Genomic DNA, 20746 nt, shown 5'->3' with positions numbered 1-20746 from the left:
GACAGGAGAATGAAAAAATATAACTCATTAAAATCATACATTAAAATAATATTTTTAAAAGTGTCTTCAGTAGTTGGATAACAGAGCCTGATGCCTGAACAAATTAAAAACAACCAATGTCAAAATAACAAGGGACAGTCTTCTGTTTATTGCACAAATCATACATGTTTCCAACTGAACCGGTAGAACACAATATTAGGCAGCAGTGGGATAAATCATTGATCAAAAGCCTAAATATATATACAAGAACAAATAAAAACAGGGAGCGGGACAGAGAAAATTGTAAATTGAAAATGAGAAGGAACCAAACTTGATTCATTGTTTAACTGAATCCTACCGATATACTGTAACAATTGGGGATGTCATTTACAGAAGAAAAACTAAAACTAAAGCCATCTTCGTATCTTCATTTTAAAAGTACTTTGTCCTCATATATAATAAACCTCTGCATCAATATCAATCCAATATTTTGACATTTTCTTAAGTCAAACATTGCTAAAGATTATTTCTATACAGTTTTAATATATGTACATAAATTCATCAAACATTTATAATCTCATACAAAAAGAGAAAAAGATGGACTTTTCGCTCTCAAACAAAAACAACTGGCAAGCAGATCGATCTTCCCTCCTGTCCCCCCGGAAGGTCTGACAGGGCAGATGGCCTCAAATACAGATTGAGGAACGGCTTCTTAAATCCCACAAAGTTCAAAGAGAGCCAAACAGCAGTCTTTACATCTGGGCCGTATCCACAAAGCATCTCAGTGCTGATCCAGGATCAGTTTCAGATCTTAATGAATAAGATTATATGAACAGATCCAAGATCAGCACTGCTACCCAGATGCTTTGATCTCCAGAGACTGATCAAACCCCCGCTTCTCCTTTTCGGAGTTTGAACTCTGGCAGAGACTGCTAGCTGGCATGAGCCGTGGATGTATGTATATTCAGGGCTCTTCAAACAGAAAAGTGAGAATCCTTTTGGATGTACTGTATATATACACAATGAGACCATTCAGGTGCTCCTGAGCAGCCCTCCAGCACAATAGCGTGTACTCTCAGAGAAGGATGGGTTAAGGCTTGCACAGACTATGATTTCAGCCATCTTATGCCACGATATTGGCATCACAGCCAAATTATCCACATCGTGGTCAAATTCTTAGGTCGTAAACAATTGTCGGACATCTTGGGTCGTCCGTGTCTATGGCTCGACAAAGTTCTAGCCGTGTCAGAAATGTTGGGCCTTTATCGTGTTGTGTGGCTGGTGTTACGACTAATAAGAACATGGCTGACACTGATTATGCACACATTAAGTCAGATTAATATAATGGTTTGATTTAAACATTTACATGCTTTGCAAGAACGATTTCCCTAATTATCTTGTTTACATGACATCTGAAACCAGGCTACTTGATGGGATTTGATAAATGCTAAAAATCGCCAATCAAAATAAAAGTTCCACCACAACGACCATGTTATTTTTGGGAAGCCTATTTGATTCTGAATTCAGACATATATACGTTTGTATGTGAAAACTATTTCTAAGATGCATACTTTAATTTTCTCCGAATATGCTTGGGAGGCTTGCGCTGCTGGTGCTGGCACATGCACAGATCAAATACACTGCTGCAGTTGTAATAGCCAATCGCAGAATGTGACGACAAAACTGAAGCAAATTGTACAATCTGGCCAGGTTGATATCAAGATTTTAATTTGGTAACATCGCACAGTGTGACATGTAATAATGGTAAAATACAGATTTTGACGTACAGCGTGGGAAGGCCTTTAGGGAGGTAGAGGCTTAGGTCAGGGTACTCGTCCAGGAGGAGTGTGAAGGAGGGAGGGGGTTAAGTTGATGGAAGGAAAGGGAATCTGTCAGCTGGAGCTCTGTTCAAGACACCCCTGCTAAGTGCATATCCCAAACTAAACAACTAGTCAAATACCGCCCTCATTTTACAACGAGCCTTTGCTTTACTGAGGTGTTCTGGGGAGCCAACGTAGCCAATGTTTCATAACAATGCATGGTTGGCCCCCCCAGCGCACACTTTGTCTATAAAACCCAAACATCCCTGATTAAAGTGCACTCAGTAGCATGGGATGGGAGGTGTGGGGGGGGGTTGGAAGGCGTTGGGCTGAGGGAGTGTGAAAAAAAAAACAGCAGAGTATAAGGGATGCAGTCACCAGGTATGAGCCATCTGCAGGCTAAGCTGATTGCCCACATGCAGATGTTCTGAGGCTAACCCTACAGAGGTTGTTAGGGGCTCTGGTTTGGCCCTTGAAAAAAAAAAATGAATGAATCACATTTTAGGGTTGATCAAAAGGTCTGAAGGTACATCAACCCCTTTCTTCAAATCCCCCAACAGAAAAGTAGAGGGGAAAGAGAGGGGGGTAACGTCTGCATTGCAGATGACGGACAACTGATTGTGAGATGTGTGTGATGTTGAAGTTCTTATGTTCTCTGGCTTGGCAGAGCATAAGTGTGGGTGTAGATGAGTCTTACTGGTTGTGTAAGGATGTGAGCACTCATCAGCCTCCCTAGAACACAGGTTAGAACAAAATCAGGGTTGAGAGTGTATCAGCCCCCTCACCTCAGACTGTGCATGAACACAATTGCCTACAATCACTCCCTGTCTGATTAGAAGTGAGGTTTTGTGTCTGTCTATACTAGTCACACTCCCTTTCAGTTGTTTGTATGTATGTATGTATGTATGTATGTATGTATGTATGTATGTATGTATGTATGTATGTATGTATGTATGTATGTATGTATGTATGTATGTATGTATGTCTGTGTGTGTGTGTGTACCTTTTTACTGTTACTTCATGGTCTCGGTGTTCATGTGTGAGCCAATAGTGCCTGCATATATGCATCAATACCAGGGCAATGCAGTGTGTGTGTGTGTGTGTGGCTGGCTTGTATATCTTTTTGGCTCAGGAGGACATGCACTGGACGTGGTCTGGCCCTCCATCCTCTTCATCAGAGGAATCTGGAGAGCTCCATGACTCATCAGTGTCTCCCTCTGCACCCTCCCGACGTGTCTAGGAAATAGAGAAAAGAAAGAGGGAAAGAAATAAAGTGGGAGAACGAGAGACAGAGAACGCTCAACACAATATTCCCTGTAGATACTCCTGGAGAAAGAGAGGGGAGAGAGAGATGTTCTGGTTTGATTACTGGAAGAGACCTGGTGGGTGGTGCAGAGGAGCATCCTCCCTCCCAGTCTCAGCCACTCACCTCCTACCAGAGTGTAGGCTCATTACATTTTTCTTGTGACGTGTTAAGGTTTTACCCTAGAAGTTAGTCACCCTTAATCATTTTTTGTGTGTGTAAACTGCATAAGATTTGACTTGCTTTAACAATTCAAATGGTTGCTTTGGTGTTGAATAAGCTAACGCTATTACTTAAGTTTTCCATTGGGGTGTGATGCTACTGATGATAATGTTTCAGACCCCTTGTTAATTGAGTGAAAAACTCCCTCCCCGAGACTTCAGTAGACCAAGTCATAATTAAAATGTTCTAGTAGTAAGTGATAAGCTGTGACTTTGATAACGTTCTCTTTGAATTAGGTGTAACATTGTTTTACCCAATTAATATTTGAGGTCCACTGGTATTGCTAATGGTTTTCTGCTCGCAAATGACACTGCTCAACCTCAATTGTCCATTCTAGCGTAACTTGACCTTGAGCCATCATTTAGATAGATTTTCACCTAATGTAATTGTCAAACACTATTATGTCTGAAAGTGCCCTGCTCTTTAATAAGTTATGCGTACTGTTTTTGTTTCAGGAGCATATTAACATTGTTAGTGATCAAAACCTATGCATTACAGGCTACACAACCTCCACTTGTCACCCAATTTGCCCCAGGGTTAAGGTTAACCCATATAATTAATAACCCACTCTTTTCCCAGTCTGTAGGCGTAGACTTTAAGTGAACACTAATCTCTGCGCTTACCATATGAGTCTTAGTTATTTACACTGATCTAATTTCACTTTTTGATTTCAACCATCTGACTGGAACTCAATTAGTGATTTCTTACTGCCACCCAATATAATTGGTGCACACCTTTTCCAAATCCATAAATCCCTTTGTATTTACAGTACACAGCCAATGCAGAACCATTCATCATTTTGTATATGCATTTTCCAGAGCCAACAAGCTCTTTTATGTGTACATGCAACTCTTGCAGGGGTATAGCCTCTCAGGAATGACTTAAGAGACCATTGGCCAGATGACGCAAGATGTCCCTAAAGAGGCAAAAGCTGCATAGTTTGCTGCCCATTTTAACCAGTTACAGCCTCTTTACAAAGCAACTCAGAAAGAATTCCAGCGGGGTGAACTGCATTTTAGGTAGACTCAGAAGCATATTGGTTAGGCATGAAATAATTAATGGTTGTGTGTTATCTTTTAATCGTTTTTGTAAAACTTGAGGGTACATTCCTCGTAGTCAACCTGCATTCAGCACTCAAAGTTGCCTCTGTCAGAATTTGTCGAGGTAGGACCAATCACGTATATAAACCCTGGATTGCTGATGCTGTATTGAAGGTGCCGGTTGGCCATATTGGCACTCCCTTGTATGAGCAGTCCTCCAAGGGAAAGAATGGAATTCTACAGTATTTCAATTAAATGTTAAAGGACAAAATTACATGCATTGATTTTGTTGTTGTAGTGAGAACAGTAACATTAGTACTAAAAAGAAAATACCTTCAGGAAAATGTTTTATTTTTTATGTTTAGCTCACATAATATATTTTAAACGTATGCATTAATTAAGGTGTCTGTAGTAGAACAAACATGTCAAAAACTAATGTAGACATTAATGCATTTCTATAGCTTCCAAAATATTATTATTATTATTAAAATTGAGTGCCGCCAAGATGGCAGCCCCGTGGCTTTAATACAGCGCCCCCTGTCAGTCATCCAGGGTTTATACACATCATTGGTTAGGACCCATGACAACTTTAAAAAAAAATTTTTTTATTTTTTTATTTGATCTTTATTTAACTAGGCAAGTTAGTTAAGAACAAATTCTTATTTTCAATGACGACCTAGGAACAGTGGGTTAACTGCCTGTTCAGGGGCAGAACGACAGATTTGTACCTTGTCAGCTCGGGGGTTTGAACTTGCAACCTTCCGGTTACTAGTCCAATGCTCTAACCACTAGGCTACCCTGCCGCCCCACAATGCCAAAGTACAGATGGTAAACGTGCGTAAATTCACTGAAGGAATTCAGAATGCAGTGACTCCAATCCATGTCAAATCTGAGGTGAGAGATAGGTTTTCTAATAAGTGTGAGGGATTAGCCCTTTTCCTTTCTAGACATTGAACAGACAGCTTCCACTGTTTTCCGCAAAACCCCTCATTGATAACATCTTTATCAACACGCCTAAACCTGTCCTCAGTAATGTAGATTTTGGGCAGACCGATACACCGGTTAACCACCCTTATTTCTTCAGGTCCCCTACCCTCTTCACAGCTTACAACCAAGAACCCATTTAGTGTTGCTCATAAATGACAACCTAGAATCAACTATAATTACCTTGAATAGGATTTAATTATTTTAAAGATCCCTCACTAGGTTCATGTCTTTCCTCTACCTTGATTAAATATACATTTACAAGCTCATATCAAATGTGGGGAGAAGAAAAGGTGATGGATCAGAGCATCAACAGCATTTGCCATTTGTCCACCAGCTTCAACAGTCCGTGCCCTCAAAGGATGGCCAACAGGGGACGATGTAGAGGAGCCTCAAATTAACATCCACGCCAACGAGAATACACAAGGGCCTCATCACTGGCCAGAGAACAAAGGAGGGGAGCACTCATAACAAGCTCCCAGCAGGAGTCATCCTTCCCCTCTTTTGCTCATCTCACACCTCTAGTCTACACCAAAGTTCCTATCAGGTCACGTGTGGTAAGTTTAATCGAATGGTACTGAGACGGCCTGCTGGAGACAGAGACCCAGCAGGGTCCCAATGAACACTGAAGAATAAGACTCAGCCAACTACTTTTCTATTGAGAAAAATGGAGAGCACACAGTGACAAACTCTTATATCCTCAATGAAACAATGTAAACGGACTGAAAATGACATGGTTAAAAGTGTTGAGATGCGTGTGTAATAAGACTGAATTTTACAGTGTGCGATATGCTTTTCTGACAATTAACAGTTATTAACAGTTATTGCCCTCATTCGTCCACTGAAAAGTATACCGTTTGGTATCTGTGAAATCACAGTCTTCACAAAGGCAGTGGAAGACGTTACGAGTGTACAAAGTCCCCTCCATTTATGTAGAAAATTAATTAACTCATGCCCTGCCATAAGTCACAAAACAATGCAGTCGATGAGTGGGGGCTGACCCGGTCCCAGGAATTATTCCCTCACCTGAGCCAATCACAGCTCTGCTGACGAGACACCTCACCTCTTCCTGTCCAGGACTATAAACAGAATATGTGAATACCACTCCTTTTGTTCAGACCGTAAACCAGCCATATGGTTATTGTCATTTCTGAACTACAGAATCATTCAAGCACTACCCCCTGCGGGGACTTTGAGATACTGGACTTCTGACTCCTTTGTTTTGGACTCTACAGCATGGAGAGGTCCCTTTAGACTGTCGGTTCCAGACAGGAAATACCTAAGAGTATCCAGCTCACCTCTTTCCTTGATTTAAACTTCAACATGTAACCTGTATGTTACTTTTATTATTACTGTCTATATTCCTTCTGTAAACCATGCCTTGTTTCATTCTGATATATGAAGAATAACTGCTTGTTTGATCTTAGGCCCTCTAATCATCATTCCATGTAGGTGAAGGATTCTGTAGCCTATCACATTAGTACATCATTTTGCCACATCAATTTTTCCATTCATTGCTTTACCCTGATTATTTCTAAATAAATTGTAGTTTTATAAAATATCTACTATCTCCACAAATGCATTGCTGTGTCATTTTTAGAACTTAATTGCCTTCATAATGATAAGTATAACTACAGTTAAACTGTATATATTTTTGTATTTTTTTTGTTGCCTTATAGCAAGCGGTCCCCCGTTAATAATTTCATAGCTATCATGCCTTGGAGCACTACAGCAAGATAGGACACTATCAGCCAACGCAACTAAACCAGTCAGAGAGAGTGAACAACTGTGAACTAACTGTTACTGCTTCTAGTCAGTGCTGAGAAGATAGAAGCTTGTCAGCTCAAACTGACCAAAATTAGCACTGGCCATATACGGTTATATGTAATAGTAGGGTGTTGGCGCCGTGACAAACAATGGATGCTATGCCCAAATGTAAAGCAAGTGCCGAGCTAAGAATGTTCAATTCTGTAGTAGTGTTAACGTTACAGCCCTTTAGTGAAGCCTGTGAAATCTGGTGTTATATTTGCTCTTTGCGAAGGGTATTCCGCAAGCTCTGTCATTCAAATGTTTTCAGAGACACTACAAAAACATAGCAGGTTCAAAATAGCGCTTGATTTATGCTTTTCCTTTCAAATGACAACAGAATTCAGTAGCTACAGCCCTACAATCGATTAACACATACTGAAGCTAGATAGTACACATTGTCAATGTATGGGTATTTCGTTTTCCAGCTGGATAGCATGAGGCAGCTCAGTCTTCAGAGGCTCATTTTTAGCTGGAATCAGTGCAGTTCATCCTCCTTTCACGAGATTAACAGTTTTTCATTCAAAAATAAAATCTTATTTTTGGTGCTATCCAGTGATATTAATAAAAATAGATATCAGTTATCGGTAAATATTTCCACTAAAATCGGATCCAAAAATCACATATCGGTCTGGCTCTAGCATACACCCCATACAGTGTTATGGTGTGTTCCACTCACCCTCTGGGACCGTCTGTTTCTCATGTGTCTCATGAGGAACCACAGGAGCTGTGTGTCGTACTGATCGCCATGTCGAACAGTGTCCTCGTCACGCTCACGCTTGTTCTTCTTCATCACCTGAACGACCACAACACCAGTCACATCAAAACTCACAGCTTTGGTATGCAGAATCCAAGCCTATATGCCGTGGGATTTTTGGGATATGTTGAGGTTTGTGTGTGTGGAATCAATGGTATGAACCACCGTACGTCTTTGAGGCCCTTGAGCCCTGTGGGGTTCTCGGCAGTGGGGGCCCAAAGTTTAACATCATGATCCAGACCACTGGTGGCCAGACCTGGAAGGTGAGGGTGGGGCTCTAGGCAGTTCACCTTGGAGAAGAAGTTGAGATAGAGTCAAAGGACAGACAGATTAGTAAGTGAGCATAAAACTGTGAAACTGATAGTGTTCAATTTCATTTAAGGGTTTTACTTGCACCTGCCCATTATCAAGCCATTTCCTTTGGCCATCATACATCTTCCCACCCACACACCATCTCTCCCTCTCACCACTCCTCCTCTGTCTCCCTCCATGAACTGGACTATGCGAGCTGAGACCTTGTCCCACAGGTAGATGTGTCCACAATCACTGCCACTGATCACAAACTCACTGCTAGGACCATAGAAGTTAACCCCCTTCACTGTGAGATGGAAAAATACAGGGGGAGGGAAAGAGACAGCGAGAGAGTATTATACTGGAAGTCACAGTTATAGCATGGTAAAACACCAGTGTTCGTGTTACTTATAATTGACTAGTTCATAATCATTCATTCCCCTTTTAACTCAGTACCTGTAGCGTTGTTGCGATGGCCCTTGTATCGCCTGCAATAATCTGCACCATCACTGTGGCTGGAGTCAAACAAGTAGATGTCCTCATCATTGTAACTAGTCAGGAGCTCTGAAGAGATTGACAGACATGGGACGCATTCAGCTGGACACAAATTTTGGAACATAGAGATAGAAATAGCCTATGTAGAACAAAGCATTCCTCTCATATGTAGAATAAGGAATCACCTCTGCTCTATTCATGGCATTTCTATCCCTGGTCACTGATGGGGAGGACAAACATGAGGACAGTCATAACAGCAAGAGCCAGAGGAACTCCGACTTCGAATAAAAGTGTACTTGAGTCCTTGTGTTTTACCTGTTCCATCGTGACTGTACAGTAAGCAGGTAATGTTAGTTTTGGACTCGCTGGACACCAGGTGAGATGGACAGAACTTCTTCAGTACGCCATTATTAACATTTTCATTTATCTTCCTCTGATCATAGATCCTACAGAGATAGAAGGTGAGGAAAGGTAAGAGACAATCCAAGACAATGCACTTCCTCTGCTTTACAGACACAAGAGGGATTTGAGTCTAACCTGACATACTGATCTCTCCCTCCCACAGCAAAGTGATGTGTGTTGACAGGATTCACAAAGATGGTATACAACCCCACTTTCTTGTCCCCCTCCTTCACCACCACCAGCTTACTGAGAGAAAAGGAAAAGAAGAAACAAATAGTAGAAAAGGGTTAAAAGGCTGTTATGTTCTACATTGGGACTTAAGTTTATCCCAGACTGGTCACATGCTCAGGAAAAACATATGGCCTTAGTACAGTAACATCCAGGCGATCTTGCAGTAATGACGTTAACACTTGCATATCAGACAGACATGTGATGTCACTCACTTGGCAGGCCGGTCGAGCCGAAGGTCGATGCCAAACACCACGGCATCCTCTCCAGCCGACAGAAAACAGCAGGGAGAGTCTGGCTCCAGGGCCAGCTGACACACACAGAGTAAACACAACATACTTAAATCAACTCAGCTTTCAGCTAAAAAAGGCTTAGAACGGCCGCATCTTAAATGACAACCCATTCCCCACAGTATGGAGGAAAGGGTGTAGTTTGAGACGCCACCAAAGTCAGGCCAGTAAGACCAGTAGCCAGACTCGACACGATATAACCATACCTTGTGTGCTGCCCCTTTATGCTGAGCCACTCTCTTGGTGTTCTTGCAGCGTTGCATGGCAGAGAGCTCAGCCACTCTAATCTGACCGTCCCGGGCACACATGGCCAGAGTTGAATCTCCACTGTGGGGAAGAAACTTGGCCTTTGGAGGAAGAAAGGTACATTTCAACATCTCTCAAAAAGGTCCTGAACCATATTTCTAGCTTTCCTTTCATATTTTTCACATGGTTTCTCAATGGGTGTCAACAACACCAGAAGTGTTCCCCTCCTTTCTACGGTCTCACCCTCACCTAGCCTGATTGTGCTCTCCTCCTCACCTGAAAGACATTGCTCTTATGCCCACTGTCAAACTCCAGCTCAGCCCGACGACGTGCCCAGTCCCACACCACCACTCGTAGGTCATCACTGCCAGAGGCCAGGCGTGTGCCTGAGGGGTTGAAGTGCAGGGTGTTCACACAGCCGGTGTGTCTCTCCAGGCGCCCTTGTAGCTCCAGCCTCTGGACCAGCCCCCGTGCGCCACACACACGTCTCACAAACTGGTGCGAGCCCCGGCCAATCTCCCTCAACCGCAGGGAGGGCACCGACCGCCATGATGGCTTGCTAAGATCACGCAGCTCCGCCCCCAGCCACACGTCCATGGCCTGCTCGTCTTCCTCTTCTTGCTCTTCCTCCTCCTCATCATCATCCTCCACTTCAGAGCTGGAGGAGTGGTGAGCGGTGCCACCGCTCGGGCAGTTCCTCTTTCTAGCGGCCCTCTTACCTGCATCTCTCTCCTTCACTCGCTCTCTTCTACCCCCCTCACCATCTCGCTCCCCTTCCTCGTTCAGGGAGTAGAGGCCGCTGCCGTCCACGCTGTCCGTGTCTTCCTCCTCCTCTCCCTCGCCAGGCACCCTCTCACCCTCTGCATCTGGCATTGGCTTGTCCTTAGCTCTGTCTTCTGCCTTTTTGGGAGCTGAGGGAAAGATGAGGAAGTTGTCACACATTGACAAAAAAAGCACTACTGTCAAGAAGCGGGGAGGAAACTTATCCACTGTAAAACAAATTGTTTGTAGAGTGTATAATGTCACAGTTATGGTGTCCTGTGTGTTGTGGCTACATGTTGGACTATGACAGCAACAGTTATCTTATACTGCACTGGTTTGAGTCTATGATTAACTGCTTGAGAGTCAGACTGTCCCTCTGGTTTGAGTCTATGATTGATTACCTGCTTGAGAGTCAGACTGCTCCTCTGTGGCTGTGGAAGCATCTCCCTCCCCACGCTGGTCCTCTCCTGGATCTGGCTCCTCAGACCCACCTGACAAACACACAGAGATATGGCCACACATTCACATTAGTCTTACGTAGCTGGCTCTGGTAGTGTGGCTTACTACTAGTAGTACAACAGTGTATGTTCGTATTCCCAGTCGGCAACAGTGAGGCCTGGGTGATCAGTGAGGCCTACGTGATCCCTCACCATTAAGCTCACTGGATTTACCATCTGCCTCAGCCATCCTGCTTCTCTCTTCGTGTGGACAGGAGGAGAGCCTGGAATGAAACCGAGGCAGGGTCAAATGAATTAGTCTGCCAGCTGCTTTTGAAGACTCCTAATAATATTAATACATATAGATTGCCAGTAATTGCAATATGTCCAAACAACTAACATGGCCTTCATTAAAGCAAGGTAGCATGACATGTCACTCAACAAGTCAGCTAGTTGTGACTGATGAACGAATTATGTTCTCAAGTCACGGTATGATTGGAAATATTGCAAACTAGCCAACCTAGTTAGCTAACATATCAGCAACTAAATTAAATCGAGTACACACTAACACATGACACTAGCTGCCAGTCACTAGTTAGCTAACATAGGACTTGCAGCCTGTAGTTTGGAATTGGAAGCAAGTTAGCTAGCTAACGTTAGCTGTCCAACTAATCTTAGCTAGCTGCTGCAGCAACACTGACATTTAACAAAAGTCAAAACAGCTGACTGGCCACCATGTCCATTCTGCTGTAGAGATAATGTTAACTACTTATTCTGTTAGTTGATTGGATTAGCAAATGTACACATTTTGGTACATTTAGTTCAACTTTGTTCAGGAGTTTGACCAATTTCACTCCAGTTAAAAGAAGTAAACAGCAATGGCTGGCATGCTAGCTAAAGCTGTTACCTCTAACTACAAGTCGTAGGCCCAACGAGCGTAGCTAGCTACAGTACGTCGTTTATTCTAATCTTCGGCGCAGATTTACTGTCTTCAACCTACTATACTAACGTTACTTAGCTAGCTATAGCTATAGAAAATATTGGAGTAAAAACACACGACATGAAGAATGCGTGTCAAAAGAAACAGTCAAATTAAAGACTATGTGCGCTCACGAGTGTGTGCTAGCTCTGTTTATGTTTTGACGGTTCAGCTTCTGTTTTTCGGTCATTCCTTTTCCGGCGAAGGATTTCTTTCTCCGGAAATGTGGGTCTGTATATAAATAATGTACCGTGTCATCTAATGTAAACATTGTGAATATGTTGTTGTGGAAATTCTTACACAGGGACACTCAAAGTCAATCTGAAATGAATCATTGTTTATTTGTCAGCGCGCTGGAGAGGTTCCAAACAACTCAATGCACCATAGTACACATGTCAATCAGGAGCTCTCCCTGGGCAGTCCCAGCAGTTGCCTTATACACGGCTATAACAGACAAGCTATATTTGCATGATTTAGCATAATTAATTAAGCATTACCATTTTGTTTAATTCATGTGACCGACCAATACAGGTTCATAAGATTTGGCAGACCAATAGCTCAAGAGGCTTATTCTCTCTCAGCTGAGACCTGAAACTGAGATATCTTTCGTTCTCAAAACAAGGCCTGGGCGTACTGCCAAATTGCAGCTACTGATAGGGAGGATTCATTCAGTCAGCCACTTGCATGAACACAGAAATTGGTTTATAGAACAGCACATGAATAGAACACAGAAATTAGTTATAAGAAAAGCAACAAACATTAAAATTCCCATTACAATGTAAAAAAGTGAAGTTAGGTGAAAATTGTTTCCCACCTGTAGGACACTCAAAATGGCATCGTTATACGCATGATTGATTGATCCACATACCAATTATACCCTATCAATTGTTATGTCATTTATTATTACAATTTAATAACTCGGAAAAGCTTTCGGGCCTGGGTGATTTCAAACCACCAACCTTTAAATTAACAGTCTAAGGCAGGGGAGAAGATTGAGGTTATTCGATTAATCTCACCAGGGCACTGGGTTGCGTGTAGTTTGCATTGGGTGAAGTGATTGCATTCTGGAACATGTGTGGTGACACTGATGGTTTCTCGGTAACTAATGGCATCTACGGTTGTGTCTGAAATGATTTTACATAGCATGTTAGAAGAACTAACACAGCAGGTTAGGACAATTAACACAGCAGGTTAGGATAATTAGGTTGAGGTTAGGAAAATGTTAGGATTTTATGGAAAACAGATATTGTCCATTTCTGAATGATGCATCATGCTTCCTTGTTGACAACATGACAGAGCGGCACAGATTGCTGTTTGATTTGTGCAGGGCGAACCTTCCTCACCAGCTTCGCCCGTTCACATGAGGCCTTGTATAACCCGAGTCAGCTTAATTAAATCCGCTCAATGAGAGTGGTGGATCAAATCTAATCAAATCAAATTTATTTATATAGCCCTTCGCACATCAGCTGATATCTCAAAGTGCTGTACAGAAACTCAGCCTAAAACCCCAAACAGCAAGCAATGCAGGTGTAGAAGCACGGTGGCTAGGAAAAACTCCCTAGAAAGGTCAAAACCTAGGAAGAAACCTAGAGAGGAACCAGGCTATGTGGGGTGGCCAGTCCTCTTCTGCCTGTGCCGGGTGGAGATTATAACAGAACATGGCCAAGATGTTCAAATGTTCATAAATGACCAGCATGGTCCAATAATAATAAGGCAGAACAGTTGAAACTGGAGCAGCAGCACGGGGACAGCAAGGAGTCATCATGTCAGGTAGTCCTGAGGCATGGTCCTAGGGCTCAGGTCCTCCGAGAGAGAGAAAGAAAGAGAGAAAGAGAGAATTAGAGAGAACACACTTAAATTCACACAGGACACCGAATAGGACAGGAGAAGTACTCCAGATATAACAAACTGACCCTAGCCCCCCGACACATAAACTACTGCAGCATAAATACTGGAGGCTGAGACAGGAGGGGTCAGGAGACACTGTGGCCCCATCCGAGGACACCCCCGGACAGGGCCAAACAGGAAGGATATAACCCCACCCACTTTGCCAAAGCACAGCCCCCACACCACTAGAGGGATACCTTCAACCACCAACTTACCATCCTGAGACAAGGCTGAGTATAGCCCACAAAGATCTCCGCCACGGCACAACCCAAGGGGGTAGATGGAACAGGACTCTGAGCTTCTCCTCTCTGTTGTAAACAGGTCAAGGGTGACCTTGAGTGGCTGAATAATGCAATTGCATTCTGTGAACTGCATGTGTACCTTTGAAGGAAATTACAGAAGGGGTGGGGGGTACCTATGTAAGAATAGCATTCAACATCATAGTGCCCTCCAGCTCATCATTAAGCTCAGGGCTCTGGGTCGGAACCCCTCCCTGAGCTACTGGGTCCTAGACTACCTGACGGACCAACCCCAGGGTGTGAAGGTAGGCAACAACACCTTCGCCACGCTGATCCTCAACACAGGGGCCCCACAGGGGTGCCTGCTTAGCCCCCTACTGTACTCCCTGTTCACCCATGACTGCGTGGACACGCATGTCTCCAGCTCCATCGTCAAGTTTGCTGAAGACACAACAGTGGTATGCCTAATTACCAACAATGACGAGAGGGAGGAGATGAGAGCACTGGCTGAGAGATGCCAGGAAAATAACCTCTCCATCAACATCAACAAAACAAAGGAGCTGATCGTGGACTACAGGAGACAGCAGAGAGAGCATGCCCCCATCCAAATCGATGGGGCCGCAGTGGAGATGGCCAGAAGTTTCAAGTTCCTCGACCTGAAATGGTCCCTTCACACTGACAACTTCAGGAGGCTGAAGAAATGTGGCCTCACAAACTTCTACAGATGTATTCTGTCAGGCTGTATCACCACCTGGTATGGCAACTGCAATACCCGCAACCACAGGGATCTCCAGAGGGTGGTGTGGTCAACATAACACATCAATGGGCGCATAACACCCAATGCCCTCCAGAACATCTACAGTACCTGGTGTCACAGAAAGTCTAAGAAAATCATCAAGGACCTCAGCCACTCGAGCCACGGCCTATTCACCCTGTTAGCATCTATGTAAAAGGTGGAGATAGGCACATCTTGCTCTTCAGTGTAATCAGAGGGCTAATATCAATACTATGCATGCCAGTCTCTCTTGGCAAAAGGTAGAGGAGAGACTGGCTGCACTCCTTTTGATAAGAAACATGAATGTGTTGAAATGGTTTGCATAGTCAATTTACACACAACTCTGATATACAGACTTACCCTTCTAGACATGCCACCAGGGGCCTTTTCTCAGTCTGCAAATCCAGAGAAAATTCAAGAAAATGTACAGAATTATACAGAGCCATGATTGCATGGAACTCCGTTCCATCTCAGATTACTCAAGTGAACAGCAAACCTGGTTTCAAAACACAGATAAAGCAACACCTCACGGCACAACCCCTCTCCCCTATCTGACCTAGATACTGTATTTTGTGTGTCTGTACTGATACAGTATGTAGGCTATGTGTGACTTTTAAAACATATACAGTTCTGTCCATAAGCTGCTCCTGTCTATACATGGTCAGAGCTCTGGAGCTCTAGAGTTCCTCTGTAGAGATGAGAGAACCTCCCAGAAGACAACCATCTCTGCAGCACTCCACTAATCAGGCCTTTATGGTAGAGTGGCCAGATGGAAGCCACTCCTCAGGTGTCTAGTTAGACTGTAAACTCTCCTTCCAGACTCACATTAAGCATCTCCAATCCAAAATTAAATATAGAATCGGCTTCCTATTTCGCAACAAAGCCTCCTTCACTCATGCAGCCAAACATACCCTCATAAAACTGACCATCCTACCGATCCTTGACTTCTGCGATGTCATTTATAAAATAGCCTCCAACACTCTACTCAACCAATTGGATGTACTCAACCGCGGACGTCCAGATCGGGTTCTGTCAGTTCCATCCCCCAGCTCCTCCCCTCCAACGCCCATGGAGCTCGGAGGTGCTGCAGTGAGGGCAACAGGAGGAGGGGGCCTTTCCTGTGCCAGCTGTGGTCGCAGAGGGCACACTGCTGACCAGTGCTGGGGGAGGTCCTACAGGGAGTCTTGACGCAAGGCCGAGCACTGCTCGGACACCTCAGGTGAGTCGACACCAGGCTCACCCAGAGCCCCCTGTTGGTCACATGTATGTATTGATTGTTTTTCCTGAATTTTCCCCTCTTTCCCGGCATAAGGCGCTAGTAGATTCAGGTGCGGAGGGGAATTTTATTGATCGCGGTTTAGTGCACAGGTTAGGGATCACCCTTGTTCAGCTTGACAAACCCTTCCCAGTGCACGCCTTAGATAGCCAACCATTAGGGGCAGGGCTAGTCAGGGAAGCCACGGGTCCACTGGGCATGGTCACTGAGGAGGATCATGAGGAGATAATTAGATTCTCCTGCATTTCCGGTGGTGCTGGGGATCCCCTGGTCGGCCCGTCACAACCCCAGGATTTCGTGGCAACAGAGGGCTCTAAAGGGGTGGTCAAAAGAGTGCTCAGGCAGGTGTGTAGGAGTTTCCATCGGTGCTACGACGGTGGAGAGTCCAGACCAAGTCTCCACCGTGCGCATTCCCTCAGAATATGCCGATTTGGCTATCGCCTTCTGTAAAAAGAGGGTGACCCAATTACCACCTCATCAATGAGGGGATTGTGCAATAAATCTCCTGGTAGGCGCTGCACTTCCCAGGAGTCACGTGTATCGGTGGCTATGGAGACATAAATATCTAAATCTCTGGGGCAGGGGTACATTCGGCCCTCTATCTCACCTGCCTCCTCGAGTTTCTTTTTCGTGAAGAAAAAGGAGGGAGGGCTGCATCCGTGCATTGACTATAGAGGTCTAAATTCCATCACGGTGAGGTATAGTTACCCGCTACCTCTCATTGCCATGGCGTTTGAGTCATTTCACAGAGCACATTTTTTTCACAAAACTGGATCTCAGGAGTGCATATAACTTGGTGCGTATCCGGAAGGGAGATGAGTGGAAGACAGCGTTTAGTACCACATCCGGACATTATGAGTTCCTCGTCATGCCGTACGGGTTGAAGAATGCTCCTGCAGTCTTCTAATCTTTTGTAGACGAGATTCTCAGGGACCTGCACGGGCAGGGTGTGGTGGTTTACATCAATGATATTCTGGTCTATTCCGCTACAAGCCCCGCGCATGTTTATCTGGTGCGCAAGGTACTTGGGCGACTGTTGGAGCATGACCTGTACATCAAGGCTGAGAAATGCTTGTTCTTCCAACAGCCCGTCTCCTTCCTTGGGTATCACATTTCCACATCAGGGTTGGTGATGGAGTGTGACAACATTGCAGCCGTGCGTAATTGGCCGACTCCAACCATGGTAAAGGAGGTGCAGGGGTTTTCAGGGTTTGCCAATTACTACCGGAGGTTGATCCGGGGTTTTGGGCAGGTGGCTGCTCCCATTATGTCACTGCTGAAGGGGGAGCCGTTGCGTCTGGGATGGTCGGCTGATGGCATTCATAGTGGAGGTGGACGTGTCCGAGGCTGGGGTTGGAGCTGTGCTCTCACAGCGCTCGGGCACGCCACCAAAGCGCCACCGGAGCGAAACTATGATGTGGAGATCGGGAGCTGCTGGCTGTTGTCAGGGCCCTGAAGGTGTGGAGACATTGGCTTAATGAGGCTCAACACCCTTTTCTCATCTGGACTGACCATCGTAATCTAGAGTACATTCGGGCAGCGAGGAGACTGAACCCTTGTCAGGCAAGGTGGGCCATGTTTTTCACCCGATTTAGGTTTACCATCTCCTATAGACCATGCTCCCAGAACACTAAGGCAGACGCACTGTCCCGACTATGTGATACGGAGGAGCGGGCCATCAATCCTGCGCCCATCCTCCCGGCCTCTTGTCGAGTGGCACCTGTGAGGTGGGAGGTGGACGCAGACATCGAACGAGCATCGCGTGTTGAGCCTACTCCACCACAGTGTCCAGCTGGACGGGTGTAGAGACAGGCTAATTTGGTGGGCTCACACGTTCCCCTCCTCTGGTCACCCGGGGATCGGTAGGACGGTGTGATGTCTTAGTGGGAAGTACTGGTGGTCCACTTTAGCCAAGGATGTGAGGGATTATGTGGCCTCCTGCTCGGTGTGCTCTCAGTGCAAGGCTCCTAGGCACCTGCCCAGAGGGAAGTTACAACCCTTCCCTTTCCACAGCGGCCTTGGTCACACCTGTCGGTTGACTTCTTGACCGATCTGCCACCGTCACAGGGCAACACCACGATCCTGGTCGTTGTGGATCGGTTTTCTAAGTCCTGTCGTCTCCTCCCTTTGCCCGTTCTCCCTACGGCCCTACAGACTGCGGAGGCCCTGTTTACTCACGTCTTCCGGCACCACGGGGTGCCTGAGGACATTGTTTCTGATCGAGGTCCAGTTCAGGTCCAAGGTGTGGAAGGCGTTCATGGAATGTTTGGGGGTCAACCCTACTCTCGGTCACCCGGGCCGAAGGGCAGCAGGCCAGTGCTGACCGCCACCGCAGCGAGGCCCCGGTGTTCGGACCGGGGGTCCAGGTCTGGCTCTCGACCCGAAACTTGTCCCTCCGCCTGCCCTGCCGGAAACTGGGTCCGCGGTTTGTGGGGCCGTTTAAAGTCCTGAGGAGAATAAACGAGGTGTGTTATAGGTTACAGCTACCCCCTTATTACCGTATTAATCCCTCGTTTCATGTGTCTCTTCTCAGGCCGGTGGTGGCTGGTCCGCTTCAAGAAGATGAGGTGTGGGAGGTCCCTCCGCCCCCACTGGACATCAGGGGAGCACCGGCATATGCAGTTCAGTCCATACTGGACTCGAGGCATCGGGTGGGGGACTTCGGTACCTCGTGGATTGGGAGGGGTACGGTCCGGAGGAGAGATGCTGGGTGCCGGTGGAGGACGTACTGGATCCACCTATGCTAAGGGAGTTTCACCGCCTCCATCCGGATCGCCCAGCGCCCTGTCCTCCGGGTCGTCCTCGAGGCCGGCGTCGGCGCGCTGCGGAAGCCGCTCGTTAGGGGGGGGGCACTGTCACGACTTCTACCGAAGGTAACTCCTCTCCCTGTTCGGGTGGCGCTCGGTGGTCGGCGTCGCCGGTTTACTAGCCGCCACCGATTTTCACACCTGGTTTAATTTGTGTTTATTTATGTGTGTATATAGGGTACCTGTTGCCTGCTTTAGTTCGTGCTGGATTAGACTTGTGTGTATTGCGCTCGATTGTATTTTTGATGTTTGTTGTTTTCACGGATACACATGTGTATGTAAAGTGTCGGAACTGTGTTTGTTCCTCCATGCGTTTGCACGGAGGAACGTCTGAGTATCGAAAGCGTCGATTTTGTATTTTCGTCTGTGCCATTTTTGTATTGGGGGACTATATGATTAAACACGCTTCTCAGACATCCCTGCTCTCCTGCAAGGCCATCAATTTGATTTGATTTGATTTGCACTGGAGCAACAGCACGGCCAGGTGGACTGGGGACAGCAAGGCTCTGAGAGAAGAGATAAAGAGAGAGAAAGAGAGAGAGGGGAAAGAGAAAAAGAGAGAGAATTAGAGGGAGCATACTTCAATTCACACAGGACACTGGATAAGACGGGAGAAATACTCCAGATATAACAGACTGATCCTAGCCCCCCGACACAAACTATTGCAGCATAAATACTGGAGGCTGAGACAGGAGGGTTCGGGAGACACTGTGGCCCTGTCCAAACAGGCAGGATATAACCCCACCCACTTTGCCAAAGCACAGCCCCCACTCCCCTAGAGGGATATCTTCAACCACCAACCTACTACCCTGAGACAAGGCCCACAAAGATCTCCCCCATGGCAAGAACCCGAGGTGGGCACCAACCTGGACAGGAAGGTCACGTCAGTGACTCAACCCACTCAAGTGACACACCCCTCCTAAGGACGGCATGGAAGAGCACCAGTAAGCCAGTGACTCAGCCCCTGTAATAGGGTTAGAGGCAGATAATCCCAGTGGAGAGAGGGGAACCAGCCAGGCAGAGACAGCAGGGGCGGTTCGTCGCTCCAGTGCCTTTCCGTTCACATCCCTAGGCCAGACTACACTCAATCATTGGACCTACTGAAGAGATGAGTCTGTAATAAAGACTTAAAGGTTGAGACAGAGTCTGCGTCTCTCACATGGATAGGCAGACCATTCCATAAAAATGGAGCTCTATAGGAGAAAGCCCTGCCTCCAGCTGTTTGCTTAGAAATTCTAGGGACAATAAGGAGGCCTGCGTCTTGTGACCGTGGCGTATGTGTAGGTATGTACAGCAGGATGAAATCAGAAAGATGGGTAGGAGAAAACCCATGTAATGCTTTGTAGGTTAGTAGTAAAACCTTGAAATCAGCCCTTGCCTTAACAGGAAGCCAGTATAGAGAGGCTAACACTGGAGTAATATGATCAGATTCTTTGGTTCTAGTCAAGATTCTATCAGACAAGTTTATCAATAACTGAAGTTTATTTAGTGCTTTTTCCGGGTAGCCGGAAAGTAGAGCATTGCAGTAGTCTAATCTATAAGTGACAAAAGCATTTTTCTGTTTTTTGGACAGAAAGTTTCTGATTTTTGCAATGTCACGAAGAAGGAAATAAGCTGTCTTTGAAATATTCTTGATATGTTCGTCAAAAGAGAAATCAGGGTCCAGAGTAACGCCGCAGTTTTATTTGAGATAACTGTACAACCATCAAGATTAATTGTCA

General features: G+C 45.5%; 1 protein-coding gene across 2 annotated transcripts; it reads right to left on the bottom strand.

Moving 5' to 3' along the window:
• Positions 1-119: 119 nt before the first annotated feature.
• Positions 120-12255, bottom strand: LOC135511485 (DDB1- and CUL4-associated factor 8-like). 2 transcript variants are annotated; one of them, XM_064932980.1, is made up of 13 exons: positions 12176-12255; positions 11276-11346; positions 11027-11116; positions 10140-10774; positions 9824-9964; positions 9543-9637; positions 9235-9345; positions 9013-9143; positions 8659-8766; positions 8379-8509; positions 8082-8201; positions 7834-7950; positions 120-3035 (listed from the first exon to the last, which is right to left on the bottom strand). In XM_064932980.1, exons 1-13 carry the CDS (start codon positions 12229-12231, stop codon positions 2928-2930), a joined length of 1914 nt encoding a protein of 637 aa, XP_064789052.1. In that variant the 5' UTR covers positions 12232-12255; the 3' UTR covers positions 120-2927. The 2 variants fall into 2 exon arrangements, with proteins under 2 accessions (XP_064789052.1, XP_064789058.1); XM_064932986.1 differs by having other exon boundaries at positions 11970-12218.
• Between the last annotated feature and the right edge of the window lie 8491 nt (positions 12256-20746).

The sequence above is a fragment of the Oncorhynchus masou genome, chromosome 3, assembly GCF_036934945.1.
Source record: "Oncorhynchus masou masou isolate Uvic2021 chromosome 3, UVic_Omas_1.1, whole genome shotgun sequence".
NCBI classification, from domain to species: Eukaryota; Metazoa; Chordata; class Actinopteri; order Salmoniformes; family Salmonidae; genus Oncorhynchus; species Oncorhynchus masou.
Note: the sequence above shows the minus strand (reverse complement) of the source record. Positions and strands in the feature narration are given on the sequence as shown.

Bases quoted from the DNA above. Each gene is read 5' to 3' on its own strand.
- LOC135511485 (XM_064932980.1), bottom strand. From the start codon at position 12,231: ATGACCGAAAAACAGAAGCTGAACCGTCAAAACATAAACAGAGCTAGC. The intron at 9,638-9,823 runs GTATGGTTATAT...TGTGTGTGTCAG, and splicing joins ATAAAGGGGCAGCACACAAG to CTGGCCCTGGAGCCAGACTC. The intron at 8,202-8,378 runs GTGAGAGGGAGA...TTCTTCTCCAAG, and splicing joins AGGGAGACAGAGGAGGAGTG to GTGAACTGCCTAGAGCCCCA.